Here is a 16367-nt window from a genome sequence, read left to right on the forward strand (position 1 = left end):
CTTACTGGCAAATCTACATGTAAATGCAGTTGTCTCAGGTACATGGCTGATACTAATTAGCCATGTACTCTACTCTGGGAATGGCACTAGTATCAGAACGATGTGGTAGAGCTTGTACCTGGGCATCAAGGCAAACTGCCAGTCCCCAAAGGCTGAAAATAAAGAGTAACTTTGTGACTTTCTACAGTCACACATATATGAATGAGACTCGTGTGTAGGCCACTCATTGTATTTTAAGTGCAATCTAAAGTGGATTCAGGAACTCTAACACACCTCATAATATGTAACAGATTCTCTGAAATCACTCTACTGAGTCATTTTTCTTGTGAGGAAGAAAAATTCTATACTGTAACGCAACTACAGGTAGGTAATGTGCAGCCATGCATACATGTGTGTGCATGTGTATGTGGGAGTGTGTGCCTGTAGCGTCATGAATGCAACTGCATAGATATTTGGTGTGTGTGTGTGTGTGTGTGTGTGTGTGTGTGTGTGTGTGTGTGTGTGTAAGTGTGTGTGCCCGAGTGGTTCCATGAGTGTGAACATAACTATAGGAGCTTGTTTGTAACTGCATGGATATGTGTGTGTGTTGGGGGAGTATGGGTATATATCAGGAGGTCCCTGTGTGACTATAATGGGTGGGTTGATAGGAGGTATACTAGTGAGGCTGGTGTAGTGATGGATTCAGAGACATTATAATTAGCTGTTAATGAGGTGTTTTTCTGTGTGGCTTTACCTGAATCAAAAATGCCACCATCCTAATTGGCAATCCTAAATTGGCAAAGTATTGCCAGTGGAGATAATCTCTGAATGCTAGGGTCTGTCTGGTAATTGTGTATAAATACACGCTCCCAGAGAAAGACTACCATTCCACAGATATTTCATTTCTATGAGAAAATGAAAGTTGCAGCTTTTTTATTTTGTCAGCACATCCTTAAATGCCTTGACAGTTCATATCCTGCTCTGGTTTAATAAACGTTCTTCTTGTTTGTCATGTGCATCTAGTGTTTTACACTGCACAATTTTATACACATTTTAAACAGTCTTTTTCTCTTTTACTTTAAAGATATGCTGCACTGTTGTTTGCATGTATATATATTATAGAATAATATGCACGCCAGTAAAACATTTTATCTAAGATTCAAGTCCTGCTACACAGTATTTGTCTTTACAGCAACACCTGCTATCTTCCATCCATATCTTTCAACCCATCATCTCCAAACTGTGCTACAGTAAGTCAGAAGTGGGTAAACGTAGTAGACATAATCAAAATAACACTCTAAGTACAAAATATAGTGGAATTAGGTGCACTGCAGTGTGTGACAGATGACAGGGTGCTTTTACTTCAGTTACTTTAATCACTGGGTTCTGAACAACAAAGAAACACAGGAATCAAAAGACTTTAAAAATATTACCACTAGATGGCAGACTTGTACAGCTTCCTCCATTCAGGCAAGGATTCTTGTCACAAGCATCAGGGTATAAAACACAGCCAAGCTTCAGTTCAGTCAATCCAACCACCTCTGCAAACTGACTACGCTTGTTCTGGAGTGGCAGCTCATTGCTGTTTAAGAACACTGAATCCAGGCAGCCCTGGAACCCAGCCAGGACTTGCGGACTCCTCTTGTGGGTTAAGCTCCGAGCATTCTCAGCTTGCACCTGGGCACCAAAGTAAATAGAACTGTCAGTGCCCAAAGGCTGGAAGTAAAGGGGAGCTTTCCGACGTTCTACATAACTGTCATCAAGTGAAAGGCTTGTGAAATTCCGATTCAGCTCCAAGAAGACAGTGTGCCAGTTCCCATCATTAACAGTCCTGCCAGAAATTCCAAGGATTCCTGGGCCATTGCCACAGTCCAAATGGAACCACAACTTGCCCTCCACGATCTGTTTTAAGAAAAAAAAAAACAGTTTAATGGTTCAGTCTGCAGCAATCCCATATAATGTATTTTTGAACATCTGATATGCCTTCATTATCACAAAACCTTTTTAGACGTGAAAAGTGGAGTATACAGATGCTATAATAAACAATGGCCAAGAAGTTCTGCTCTAGATTGCAACCTATAATAATGTTTGACAACAGGGAAAATAATAAACCAGTAAAGAGAGAAAGATAAGTTACCCATAAACAAATGTTACTGTGTTAAACAATTGAATGTAATAGATTATTAATACAAAAGCAAGGCAAATGACTGGAAGACATAATACTGCAAACCATTTTCACATGGCGGCAGTACAGGTACAAATAAGCACTTTATTTAATGACAGCTTCAACGGTGTGTGTATATTAGCAATGCAGCACATTAAAGCAGATGTACTAGCTAGCTAGAAGTAAATTAATTACACAACATTCTCAAACATTCAAGATTCTGAGGAAAATATATAGGAAAACAATGGCAGTAAGGCAATGACATGCTCTCGGGCAGCACCGTGCTGCCACATGTGATAACAATGAAGTATGCAAGAACTCGTTTACTGTAGGTTGAGTTTATGTACAGCTATCAAATTTCTTTGATTTCATAGAATACTGAAGATTTTGCCTCATAATTTTGATCTGTTCTCACAAAATTTATGATTTTTTGGAAAATCATTGAGGACTGCAGTCACTAAGTAACCGCTATTATTTCAGTTTCAGACCTCATTTCCTTCAGAATGTGCATGCTGATACAAAATACGTTATTCTAGCTACTATTTAAAAGTATGCAAAGACTTGTTGTTGTTGTTGTTGTGTCTTTCGGCTTTTCCCGGTTAGGGGTCGCCACATCAGAACTCCGGTCCGCTAATGACTGGCAGTAGATTTTTATGTGCCGAGTTGCCAGCCCTGACGCACAACCTTCAACAAAGGTACGCCCATTCACGCATGTCTCCATACAGAAAATGCTCTAGCTAAGTATGCAAAGACTAATATTTAAAATCTCTCTCTGATACTTGGTTTTTGTCTTTCACTCTTGTGTTAAGCAGCTGAGAACCAAGAGGCTACGTGGGTCTGGTTCTGCCTGTGATACTATGGGTGCCTGGGACAATAAAACCAACATTCTAATGTAAAAATAAAACAAAGGCTTTTTAGATGATAAAAGAAAGAAAGATCCAGTTCTGTTTCTCTTGAAATTATATAAATGTGTGTGTGTGTGTGTGTGTGCGTGTGTGTGTGTGTGTGTGTGTGTGTGTGTGTGTGTGTATGTATACATATGTGTGTGTGTGTGTGTGTGTGTGTGTGTGTATGCGTGTGTGTTTGTGTATGTCTTTTGCTTCAGTGAATGGTCAGTTTATTGAATGAATTGAGTTGCAGTATGAGTTATCAATCAAAAGTGCATTTTCTCACACTTTGCTTGTACAGAACTGTGTGACATCACACTACAATGGCGATGGGAAGTTTGCCCTTTCTCCATTATTGTATAACCCTGAATTTGGTATACATCAGTAGCAAGGGTTGTGGGGTGTGCAACCCTTCACATGGGGGATGCAGGGAGGGCTTTTTTCCCCCATCAAAAAATTCTTATATTTACTTATTTTGTTTTTTTTTTTTTCATTTGGTTTGGTTTTGATCTATTTTGTTGCAATCATTTGAGTTTCCACAGGTGTTTATTTGGGGAATCACTGTATACCCATATATGTGCAGGTCTGTTTAAAATGATCAGATGACCTAAATGTTGACATTCACAACATCAGGAAAAATCATTGAAAATGCAGACATCAATAAACCACCACTCATGCAGGGAACAATAATGTAGGTGAATAGAAAATAAAAAATAAGCATAGAAAATTTTTTGCAGGGGACAAGTCCCCTTGCATGTCTCATGTGGAGAACCTGGTCTCAAGCCACGGTGGTGCAGCAGTAGCATTGTCGTCTCACAGCAAGAGGTTCTCCCATTCGATTCTCGGCTGGGACGCCTTCAGTGTGGAGTCTGCATGTCCTCCCGGGTCGAGTGGCGTTCGCAAGACATGCGTGAATGGGCGTGCCTTCATTGAAGGTTGGGCATCAGGCTGGCACCTCAACACCATAAAAATCGATTGCCAATCATTAGCGGACCGGAGTTCCGCTGTGGCGACCCCTAACCGGGAAAAGTCGAAAGAAAAACAAAACAACTCTGAGATTGCACAATATATGAGAAAGGGCTTATTCCCCAACCTCAAAAATTATCCGATCCTGCAAACCTGTCAACATGTGATTAGTCAACCCAAATCTGTCGACTAAACAGATGTCGACCAATTCAACATTCTGCAAAAGTAACGACTTATATATATATATATATATATATATATATATATATATATATATATTTATTTATTTATACACACACCAAACTATAACAGTGGGCAATGTATGCAAGTTAGACTGACAAGCTGTTATTCAGCTTTTCCTTGCATATTACTTGAACAAAAAGAAAATTAAATAATTAGTAGGCCACTATCAGATTCTCTTCAGAGAAGGGTAGTAGTCTCTCCTACTGCTCCCTCTTAGTTCCACAGAAATTTCTTGCATTTTTGAAACAGCAAGGAAAGAAAAAAATACAACAAATGCTAAACAATTACAGATGCTCTGATTGGGGATGAAAGGTAAATATTTATTTTATTTATTTATTTTGTTAAGAGTTAATCCCAGTGGGTGTATGGTTTATTTTCAATGGACATCCCATCTGTTGTTCATGCTGACTACAGGCATTCTGAGCAGGACATCACTGAGATCTATTTTCTGCCAGAAATGTACAGACATCATGGAGGATCAGGCAGGTTAGGTTGTGTAAGCATTTATCATGGAGGATCAGGCAGGTTAGGTTGTGTAAGCATTCCATCATGGAAGCATTCCATCATGGATCAGAGACGTTTGGTTGTGTAAGCATTCCATCATGGAGGATCAGAAAGGTTAGGTTGTGTAAGCATTCCATCATGGAGAATCAGAGAGGTTAGGTTGTGTAAGCATTCCATCATGAAGGATCAGGCAGGTTAGGTTGTGTAAGCATTCCATCATGGAGGATCAGAGAGGTTAGGTTGTGTAAGCATTCCATCATGGAGGATCAGACAGGTTAGGTTGTGTAAGCATTCCATCATGGAGGATCAGAGAGGTTAGGTTGTGTAAGCATTCCATCATGGAGGATTAGCCAGGTTAGGTTGGGTAAGCATTCCATCATGGAGGATCAGGCAGGTTAGGTTGTGTAAGCAATCCATCATGGAGGGTCAGACAGCTTAGACTGTGTAAGCATTCCATTATGGAGGATCAGGCAGGTTAGGTTGTGTAAGCATTCCATCATGGAGGGTCAGACAGGTTAGGTTGTATAAGTATTCCATCATGGAGATCAGAGAGGTTAGGTTGTGTAAGCATTCCATCTTGAAGGATCAGACAGGTTAGGTTGTGTAAGCATTCCTCTGAACTAACTATACTTCATCAGCTCTGTACTGTCAGTTTAAGTAAGAGTCGTTGTAGTAGCTTGGTGAGCCACGAGAGGACAAGGCTGAAGACTAATCGTTTACCAAGGAAGCAAACACTGCTGTGGGCTAATACATCTTGTGAGCTGGAAGACACAGGTGTGTATGTAATACTGTGATATCCCTTTAAATGGATGTAACTGTACTGGGATTAATGTCATGCAATCTTAACCTTACAAGTAGTCTTCCAATCAGTAAAGCCTTGGGTATGGATGCATCTTCTGATTAAGTCTCTTCATTTCTAGACCACTCCTGATTATGTGATGAACTCAGTGCTACAAGAAATGTAAAAACAATCTTTTGTGTGTGTGTGTGAGCGTGTGTGAGGGGGGCTTGTCCCTATGCACTCACTATACCACTAACTCTTGGATCCACAACAGTGGGGAAAGATCTAGGTAGCTTACCCTATCATCTGACAATCTTAACCAAGCATGCTATGTGCATTCCATTTGAGTGTAAGTAAATGGCATACAACTATCTGTAGCCATTAACTTAAACTTATATAATCCAATAATATGCACCATATCAATTTAATAAGCTCCCACAAAATTAATTAATTAACAGTATAAATCAATGAATTGCAAGTCAACAAACTGCAAGTCTTTCTCTCTATATATGTGTTCAGATATGTGTGTGTGTGTGAGAGAGTGTATATATATATATATATATATATATATATATATATATATATATATATATATATATATATATATATATATATATATATATATATATATATATATATATATATATATATATATATATATATACATATATATATATATATATATATATATATAAATGGGGTGCACTGATGTTAGTCTACATTGCTGGTGGCTGACATCTATTTAACTGACCATATTTGGTCAGCTAAATAGATAGTCATCAGGTGTGCAAGATCGCTCAATTCTCGGGTTGTGGAATATGCCTTTTCCCCAATTTTGTGCAATATTGGAGTTAGTATATATATATATATATATATATATATATATATATATATATATATATATATATATAATTAACTGGGTATTGCCTGTGTCCAGGTTCTTTTGGTGCATGCATAGTAGAGTGATAACATTGTGAATGTATGCGTAGATTAGACAGACACACACACACACACACACACACACACACACACACACACACACACACACACACACACACACACACACACACACACTACAAGACTTTAAGTTATTTCTGAGCAGAGCACTTTAATTTTGCAGTTTGAGAATAACTGAAGAAAAAACACCCCCCAAAAATTACTCAGAAAGCTTTAACAGCCACTGAAACATGGTTTTGCAACTCACAACTTCTGCTCGACCATAAAAAGAAAACAATAATCTTAAATTTGACCCGTACATATAAAATTGCATAAGGAAAACTCATCAAAACTAGGAATGCTTTATAGAGCAAAAAAGCTTTCTTACGGACACAACTAAAACTTTACTTGCCACTACTTATCTCCTCCCCACATTTCTTTATGGCACTCCCATCCTTACTAACCTCCAGGAATCGCAACAATATAAACATGAACAATCCTGTAACAAAGTTGCTAAATTTGCAGCAAATTATCCTGCAAATTCGGTACTTGCGTATTATCGCAACCACAGTCTGTCTACATAAGTGTGTGTGTGTGTGTGTGTGTGTGTGTGTGTGTGTGTGTGTATGCGGAAGTTAGAGGAGTACAACAAGAAGTCAACATTTACAAAACATATACAGTAAAACACACTATCAACATAAAAAATAACATAGATTTTACAATACGTTACTCTGCAGAGTCTTTCATGTTCAATTTCCTATATTTAACCCATTTTCAGTGGAGTCCTGGGAGAAAAGCTCCATTACAGATAAAATCTATGTTAAAAGGGTCATAAAAGAATAAATCCTTTTACTGTAAAATAAAAAATAAAATCTATATTTTTTTAGTAAAAACAAAGCAATATAGTATAGTATAGTGAAACGTACTAAAGTGTGGTTGCATAACAGTCAGTCAGTAAAGTGGTTGTGATATTACTTTAAAAAAAAACAAAAGCAAGTCTTCTGCTTATGCTTTCAATGTGGTTACGACGATATCTTGTTAAAAAAAAAAAAAAAACAGACTTGTTGAAAACATAAGCAGAAGAGTTGAAAAACAGCATGCATTTTAATGCTTGCCAGCAGGTTAATTCATCTAGATGTTGAAATCTTAAGCAGCAGGTTATTTCATTTAGAACAGAACATTGCCGAGAAGAGAATGCAGCCCATGCAGACAGACTGTGGTTGCGATAATACGCAAGTACCGCAAATTCTCCTTTCAGTACTCACCACTGTATAGCACTAAAAAGCCTAAATTGGTTAGAACTACCTCATCAGCTAACATATGCACAGCCTCTACTATCTATAAAATTATCTAGAATCCATTTGCTTGCCAGCTCTAAATAGGATTCTACACAATTATGTTCCAGTTGGTTATTATGATCCAATGACCAAAATCCCCTGCCTTTCCACAGATCTATCAAGTCTGCTGTGCACTGTCTATACTTGTTCTATGTTGCTCAGGTCTGGAACTCCTTACCTGTATCCATTAGGTCAATACCCTCCCTCCCATCCTTCAAAACTATTGTGAAAGAATTTCTGCACAAAAGCTGGCATTGTTCTCGCTCAACACCATGACAAACTATATCCCTAAATGTGAACAACTACCTATTCATACCATGCATCTCCTTAATATCCCCTCTTCACTCACTTTCTTTCTTTCTTCTACCAATTTCTCTCCCCCGGCTTTCTCCCTAAATATACCATAAGCCTGCTTTGTTCTCACTTCATATTGTAATTCCTGTTTGTATTATATTTTCTGTTTGTGAGTGCTCTATCCGAGCTTTTCTCTTTGCATTTTTGAGGTTTCTGTGTGCGTTACTATAATTGTCTGTTTACAGTTAAAAGCATTCTCTAGAGTCTGCTTGCTCCTTGATCTGTTTAAAACTTTCATTTAGTGGCTACAGCTAGGAACTGTAGTTTTTCCCACCCACCCTCGCTAGTGTTGTGGTGTTCTTATACTTGGTGGCTTTACAGTTGCCCGCCCATACTGTATATTTGATCTGTGACACTCCTCCCAGTCTAGTGTCATTAGTTCATTCAATCTAATAGAGAGCATTTGTGAAGGCCAACCCACTCAGATTCTTAACGTTGAATTAACTTCTGTTCCAGCTTTCTCCATTTCCACCTTTACTGAAAACAGAAAAAATTCTAAGCTTGCTTCCCCCCATTCCTGTGGCAGGTCTTGTCCATTTACGGCTTTGCTATGTCCAGGACTGTTTATGATCTCCTGAGCCCCCTCCCCCACTTGACTAGGGTTAAACTATTCCTGGCGCCATAAAGTCTGTTATTCAAATTTTCCCTTGCAACTAGCCAGCTTTTTAGTTTTAGCACTCATATCTGTTTCTTTGAGCTCAGCACTTGTTTAGAACTCATTGTAAGCCCTAAATAAGTTACAGATTATTACAGCACTCAACTTTCCTTACTTGTCTAGAGGAAAACAGTTTTTAGTACTTAATAAATAAGCACCTATTCAGGCATGTCTAAAGGTCAGCTCCCGGTGTTTTCTCCTGTCTACCTGATGAATCTGGGCATCTTGGGACAATGCAGCAATTGCCTCATGTACACAGACAACCCTCTCCTCCTACCACCCAACACTATGACCTGTGAGAGATGCACTTATATAGCCAAACTGGAAGCAAAGCTCTCTTCACCGAAGACTGGACTAGACAGTCAAGAGGAGAAGGTAAACACTTGCACTGCACCACACTCATCACATAGTCTCTCAAAACCTACACCACCAAAACAAACACACAGAAGCACAAAACACACATCTACATTCGCAGAAGCTCTCAGTAAAAATCTGCCCAAACAACAAAGACCTCCAAAGCAGAAATACAAGCAACCTCCACCTCCCAACACAACCCAAATGACACATAGCCCACATAATCAGTGTGCCACTCAACTACAGCCCATAAGGCATAACGTACCCAATACTCTAGTCATAGGTGACTCTATAGTCAGGCACACTGATGTTCCACTCACCAGGCTAAACAAGGAAAAAGTTACTGTCAGTTGCCTGTCAGGTGCCAGGATGCACCACATAACGCACGCATTCAGGTCACTCCACAACAAGTACAAATATGACTCTGTCATTGTCCATGTTGGTGTGAATGACCAGAGACATACCTCCCTGGACTACAAGAAAAGAGACATGGAGGAGCTCTCAGATCTTGTAGCCCAGGCAGGTATGACCCTAGCCCTGAGTAGCATCCTGCCATCACCCACAATGATACCACAGTACAAGGACAAAATGATTGACTTTAACAATTGGCTTAGCTTCTGGTGTCATTCTAAGGGAATCCAGTATCTGTCTGCCTGGGATGACATGATCAACAGACCATGCTGCTTTGCCAGAGATGGCCTGCACCTGTCGCCCTTGGGATTCCTGATACTGGCAAAGGCTCTTGCCACCCCTATAGTGCCTTTTAGGCAAGGTTCAAATGACAAATTCACCACCGTAACAGGTACAAGCAAGCAAAATCTGAGGGTAATGCTACTCAATGCTAGAAGTCTAAACCTCAAAATGCACTCACTCGAGGCAGTCCTTAAAATGGAGAACATTGACATCTGTGCAGTGACAGAGACCTGGTTTAAAGCTCCAGAGAGCACCCCTGCATTACCAGGCTATAATTCATACCACACCTTTCGGCCACCAAACCCGGACCGAAACACTAAAAGTGGAGGTGTGTCTATATTCATTAAGGATATCCACACCTTCAAGCTAGTTGCTCAGCATAATGCATCCAAGATTATCCAAGTTCAACTAACTCTAGGCAAAACTGCAATCCAGATTGCAGCTTGCTACAGACCCCCCCCACCATGCCCCAGGATTCCCACTCCTCTTTTGTTGATACACTGGAAAATGTTAAGGTACAACCCAACACTCTAATAATGGGTGATTTCAACTACCCTACCATTAACTGGAAAACTACTCATGTACCAACTTTTGCGCAACGTTTTCTGGAAATCATCAATTCCAATGCCTTGGATCAACTTATCCACACCCCCACCAGGGGCAGCAATATCCTAGACCTGGTCATCACCAACATGGGTAACTGGTGTTCCACTCCAGAAGTCAGCTCCTCTTTGGTCAGATCAGACCACAAGCTAATCACCCTAGACATCCACATCCCGCTCCCACCCCCCATTAGGAAAACAACCGTAAAAAAATTTCTCCAAAGCCAGCCAACTTCATGCTTCTTAAGACAGAAGTGGCAAACTACATGACACCTATAAAGATGGACAATAGAGGTACGACTGCTGAATCCTACACAAATGCACTTTATAAGCACTTACACGAGTGCATGGATCGTGCTATCCCTAACAGAACCAAGATCCTATCCTCCAAAAAATGGAAGCCAATCTGGTGGTCTTCTGCAATAAACAAACTCTACAACAGAAGAAAGAAACTGTTGCAAAAAAGAGTAACTCCCTGGTTAGCCTCAGTAAGAAGCTGAGATCCCTCATAAAATCCTCCAAAGCTAGTTATGAAAACAAAATCGCCACTGATTCTAAAGACAACCACAAAGCATTCTATAGCTATGTCAAGAATCTCAATGGCAACACTCAGATCTGCTCTGAGTTACAGCACAATGACACTAAATATACAGAACCAACTGATACAGCCAACATCCTGGCAGATAGGTTCAGTGATAACTTTATCCCCCTCTCACCCCCTAAAGGGCCCATCTTTATACCAGAAGAATGCAAAGTTCCTGTAATCACGGCTGCAGAGGTAAAAACCTCACTCTCCAAAGCCAAGAACACAGCATCCATGGGACCTGACAACATCCCAGGCTGTCTTCTACATGAACTACAGAATGAACTGGCACCACACCTAAGTACCATGTTCAAGTAAAGGCAGATCATGTCTCCTAAACCTGATAAACTTCTTTGAAGTAGTCACTACTCTGAATTATAGATAAACTCACTAAACTAGGTATAAAAACAGATGCCTTACACAGACTGTCTCAAAAAAAACAGCTTTACTCATCCGCATATAGCGCCCTCAGAGGCAAATCTCTGCCTAACATACAAAGCTATGTCAAACCCAGAGCTGCTGGACATGCTCCACTTAAAGAAAATCTATGTCAAACAGAGCTCCTCATTAGCACTCTTCAAGAAAATCTTGATTTAAGACTGTAAAATTATTGTTCTTATTGTTCTTTGTTCTTTTTCTAAAACTTGTAAGACTTTCTTGAAAATCTTGAACTTGGGAGTCAGACTAAATAACAAATCCAGTAATCAAAAAATAAAAAAAAAAAAAATGAAATAATAAAAAAAAAAAATAAATGAATAAATAAATAAAGTAAGTGCTCCAACTCATCAGTGTCTGCTGCAGCTACAGTGTGGTGTGCTCAAGCAGCTACATGGTGGTACAAGCTCTCTAACTGTATTTATTTAAGCAAATCGCCAGACAGTGGTTGTTTACTTTTTTTTCTTGGATTGTGGGATGTACAGAAATTGCTTACTTTACAGAGTCAGTTTTTTTGAGTGCATGACAGTCATTGCTTTACTCATTTTGTGTGATTTACTTTGGGATGAGAGTACAGTACTTAGGGTGATGAGGAGGTAGTGTAACTGAACCAATTTCCATGAGGGGTACAAACTATGACTTTGTAGCTCTGTGAAATACTCAAAAGTGTGTTATTAGAACTGAATAAGACAACTGATAGTGCTGAAACATGAACTGTAGCATGGAGATCTCACTGCAGCATGGAGATCCAGATCCGTGCCCTGTTTCTATATTAATGGCAAAAAGACTAGAGGAAAGATATAAGAATTTCATCCATATCGGTGGTGGTAACCCAGGACTTGCTGCTATAGGTATGGTTTCCTGATGTGTCTGTGCTGTAGTGTGGCCCTATCCTATAACTGCTTCTAGTGTATGCATGCTTCAGCTTATCAGGTAGATAGATGTTCCACAAGATGATCAGATAAGGAGGGGCAGAGATGTCAGCAACTACTTTAGAGTGTACTGCATGCAAGACACAGCAATGAATGTTGGGACCTCCAAAGTTGCAGGAAAGATTGTGCCATCCTGATGTGAATAAGAAAACTATTCAAGAAATCAATGACCCTTGGCAACATTTGCTCTCTTCATGTAAATGGCATTACAGTTTGAAAATGATGAGAATAGACTGTGATATTGTATGGTCCTGGTGGTAAGTTTATTATTTTATTTTTTTGTTTAAGTTGTATTTAATATGGAATATGCACCTTTGCAACTTCCAATCTACCCCCCTCCAAGAAGTAAGTTGGCATAATTTTATAACTCCTTCCTCTCCCTCACCAGCTCTTCCTGTGCCCAGGCCATTAATCTAGCACAAGATGTCTGTGTCACACTAAAGGCTTTAACTCCCTATGTTATACAGCTGGCTGTCTCTGAAGAACGTGGTGCTCAACAGGGACAAAAACTTGGGCTAGGTGGCCTACACCGATAGCATGGAGGGATAAAGCCCTGACTATGTCCCAGGTGGCCCAGTTTTGAATAGATGTTCAGGTGCTTGAAAGTACAGGCGGGGAGGATTGGTGTGTTCATCCTGAGCAGGGATGGATGGGACCTCCCAGTTAGCTCATGCAGCTGCTCTAACAACAGCATCATGATGGTCAGAGCAGATGCACAGATGATGTGGGCCTGATCACCAAAGCCAGTGATGGTATAACTTTTTCAGAGTATGTGTAGGAGCATCCATGTGCCAAAAGAAGAGCAGAGACAGTCCTTGCAGTGACACACCATGGGAGGGGAAAGGCCAAAAAATCAAAAATGTCCTCACTGCCTGGATGCTGGCAAGAGAAAAAGCACCCTTGTGGCTACTTGGATGATGACCATCCCCTTCAGACAGCAATAATATCTGATTCAAGTGAGGCTTGATAGTTAGCAGTCATGGAAGTAAAAATCAGAATAAGTGGTCACTCTCCAATCACAAATACTGGCGCTTTCCATTGAGTATACAGTTACCTAGGCTGTCCCTTGGCAGTGAATTCTTAGGATCACTTCTTTTCAGTCTTTGTCACTTCCCTCCCATGTCAATATCATGTTTAACTGATGCGCAATAGGCAGATAATACAGCTGTTCACTACAAAGACAAACTATTGGCCTCAGCCCAGGTAAAACCCTAAGAAAAGGCTTCTAGTCTTGAACTCTGGCTCAAGAACTCAAACATTCTTGCAAATGCCATGAAAGCCAAATCTATCCTGTTTGCAGTAGCTGCTTTATCACTTGACTTTACTAAGAAAACAAACAATGGAGATCTCACTGAAAGGGCTAGCAACACAAACTATATCAGAACTAGTTGGTTATACCTTAACAGTTCGGTTCACAGGACAGAAGGGATGTGTTCACCTAACTAGATATAAGATTCAAAGCAAATAACATATTGAGTTGCACACTAAAGGTGGAGTACCAATGCCAGAAAATGAGCACATTTTGAAGACCGGGATGAACATTGTTTACCAGGGATTACAATCCATTGCATTATTAGGCACTTAACTTTTTCCTGTTGGATTGCAGGTTTACTGACATCAAACTGGTACTGTGATGTTCACTGTCCATCAGTACACCAGGAGAGGATGGCTGCTTCTAGACAGTTTAGAAGTTCCATCAAGAGACAATTATAAAAGAGGTATTAGCTGAATATGTGTATATCACTAGGTATGGAGGGAGAACTATCATCTCCTGCTGGAAAACAAGGATGCCACATTTTGCATCAGAGAAAGGGACATGAAGCTGTAGAACAACTGAATGAACCTGGTTAAGATAACTGTCAGTATGTGCTAAAGGGTTCTCAGTTTGATACTGAGATAATTTACATTCAATGATGTGTGTTAAAGGTAGAGGATGTGACTAGCTCTTACATTTGACAAACACTACGTTTGAACAAACTCCTTGGGGGATGAGGTATTGTATCCTTAGGCCCGAGACAAGATTTTGATATAGTCATATCTAATTTTTTATGGTTACTGCTGCAGATGAAAGGCCATCTGGATATATTAATACCTTTTGGAATGACTGTATGGTCAGTATACCATTAGACTGATACTAAATGTGGTGATCCCTCTGGAGGTCTCTATTTAGGGGGGTCTAAGATGTTTTCTTCTACTCATGCTTAGCCAGATATTTTGTTTTATGCTCTGAATGAGGGTGAGTTAGTGGAATAGTCAAAGTATGGGGTTTATTATCCCTTAAGATTTAGGACACATGGACAATATTACTCTGTCTTCCAGGAATATATTTGGAATGTCAGTGTTGTTGGAAACCACCTGTAATGTGTTCTATGTCCAGGGTTTTGAAGTCAAAAGGAAAAAATCTAAGGGTTTTTGAGGAAGGGAATGGGAAGGTAGTTGACAGTGTTACATTTCCACAATGAACCCTTAAGATGCTGAGAATACTGTAACTGAAGGGGTGCATGAGACCGGGATTTGGTAATGTAAAGGACTAAAGATATATTGGACCATTGGGGTAACCTTTGAGTTTTTTTACAGAAAGGTGTACATGGTAAAGTGAGAAGTTTATTCCCTAACTTCATTTACAAAGAATTTTCTTATTGCCAGTAAACGAGAAGGTGTTGTTTCTTCATTATGTTTTCAGGCTTTTCTGGGCTAAGAGATTAAACCCACTGGTGAGGGATCTGCTTGTTCCTCTAGACAGAAAAGGGTTGAAAATGGTCATCCTCCCGTATTCGTTCAGTTTGTGCTTCTCTTTGTGTGTTAGTTTGGTTGAGTGTTGTCAGCACTTGGCAAGTTCCTCTTTAATTCCTGGTGATAATGTGGGTGGGGCTGGGGATTTTATTACAAGAAAGTTGGCCAGATAAATCTTCATAGTTAAACAGTGTATCTCCCAATGTACAATCTAATTCCATATTTATAGAGGCCCATCAGAGAGGCATATATAGGGTTTATGTACTTCAGCAGCAGATTATTGCCTCTGTTTTAAGCACTCTTGATCTGGTTGGCAGTATCTACCTGCATTAGCTATTCCAGATTGTAAAATGATGGAATGCATGGGTTTTAATAACATGCAAGCTGTATGTTAAAGGTAATGCTAAATGTAGGAGTTTGCACAAGTATTTTTTATACTATTCTGAAGTACAGGAATGTGCGGAATATTTATCTGCTTGATTAATATATAAGGATTTATGCCCTATACGTCTCAAGATATATGTCAGGGTGAGATGTTGCATCATGAATATTGAAGCCCTCATTGATGAGGTGTGTCATGATACATGTAGCTTGCATGCATCACTCTACTGCTTCACTTGCTGTTACCTGCTTCAGGTACTCACATGTTTTTTACCTGCATGCATACTGTAAAAAAGTCATGAAGGAGATTTTTACAACATTACTTAGTGTCCAAAACCTACTAGAGACTCAGGCTTCACCATGCCATTAAGCATCTTAACAATAAGAATATTAAATTCTTCTTTTAATAATAACAGAAAACCACTTAAAAAGGTGCGACTATTTTTATGCAATATTTTCTATATTGTCTGGGAAAGACAAATGCAAGTCATATGCAGTGTCAAAAAGCAATTTCAAATTTCTGGTACTAGAAAATGCAAGTGCTAAAAGGTCTTGCTATGCTCCTTTTTGTTTTTGCATACAAGTCAGTACAGTCATATGGTAGATGGGGATTGTGATGCCCCTTTACTGGCCCAATAATCAAGGAGCCTCTATCCTCACCACTTGCAACACTGGGGGATGTACACACTGGTAGAATGACAAGTACACACACAGTAAAGTGAAGTCTCCCTTAAGAGCACACAGAGACCACAGTCAGTCTAGGGCTGGTTTCTCCCTCTTTCTCCACATCCCCAATAAGACTCCCCACTGGCACAGCTATAGGGCTGACATCTCAGCTGAGTGGCCAA

General features: G+C 39.7%; 1 protein-coding gene across 3 annotated transcripts in view; it reads right to left on the minus strand.

Annotated features, from left to right (window-relative positions):
- The window catches only part of FAT3 (FAT atypical cadherin 3), a 2670157-nt gene that overhangs the window by 165449 nt on the left and 2488341 nt on the right, over positions 1 to 16367 (minus strand). For all 3 annotated transcript variants that reach the window (XM_044072199.1, XM_044072198.1, XM_044072200.1), the window contains exon 22: positions 1413 to 1881. In XM_044072199.1, the coding sequence (XP_043928134.1) occupies positions 1413 to 1881 (469 nt within the window). The remainder of the gene's footprint in view (positions 1 to 1412; positions 1882 to 16367) is intronic.

The sequence above is a fragment of the Protopterus annectens genome, chromosome 5.part0 (assembly GCF_019279795.1).
Source record: "Protopterus annectens isolate FY-2018-M chromosome 5.part0, PAN1.0, whole genome shotgun sequence".
NCBI lineage: Eukaryota > Metazoa > Chordata > Ceratodontiformes > Protopteridae > Protopterus > Protopterus annectens.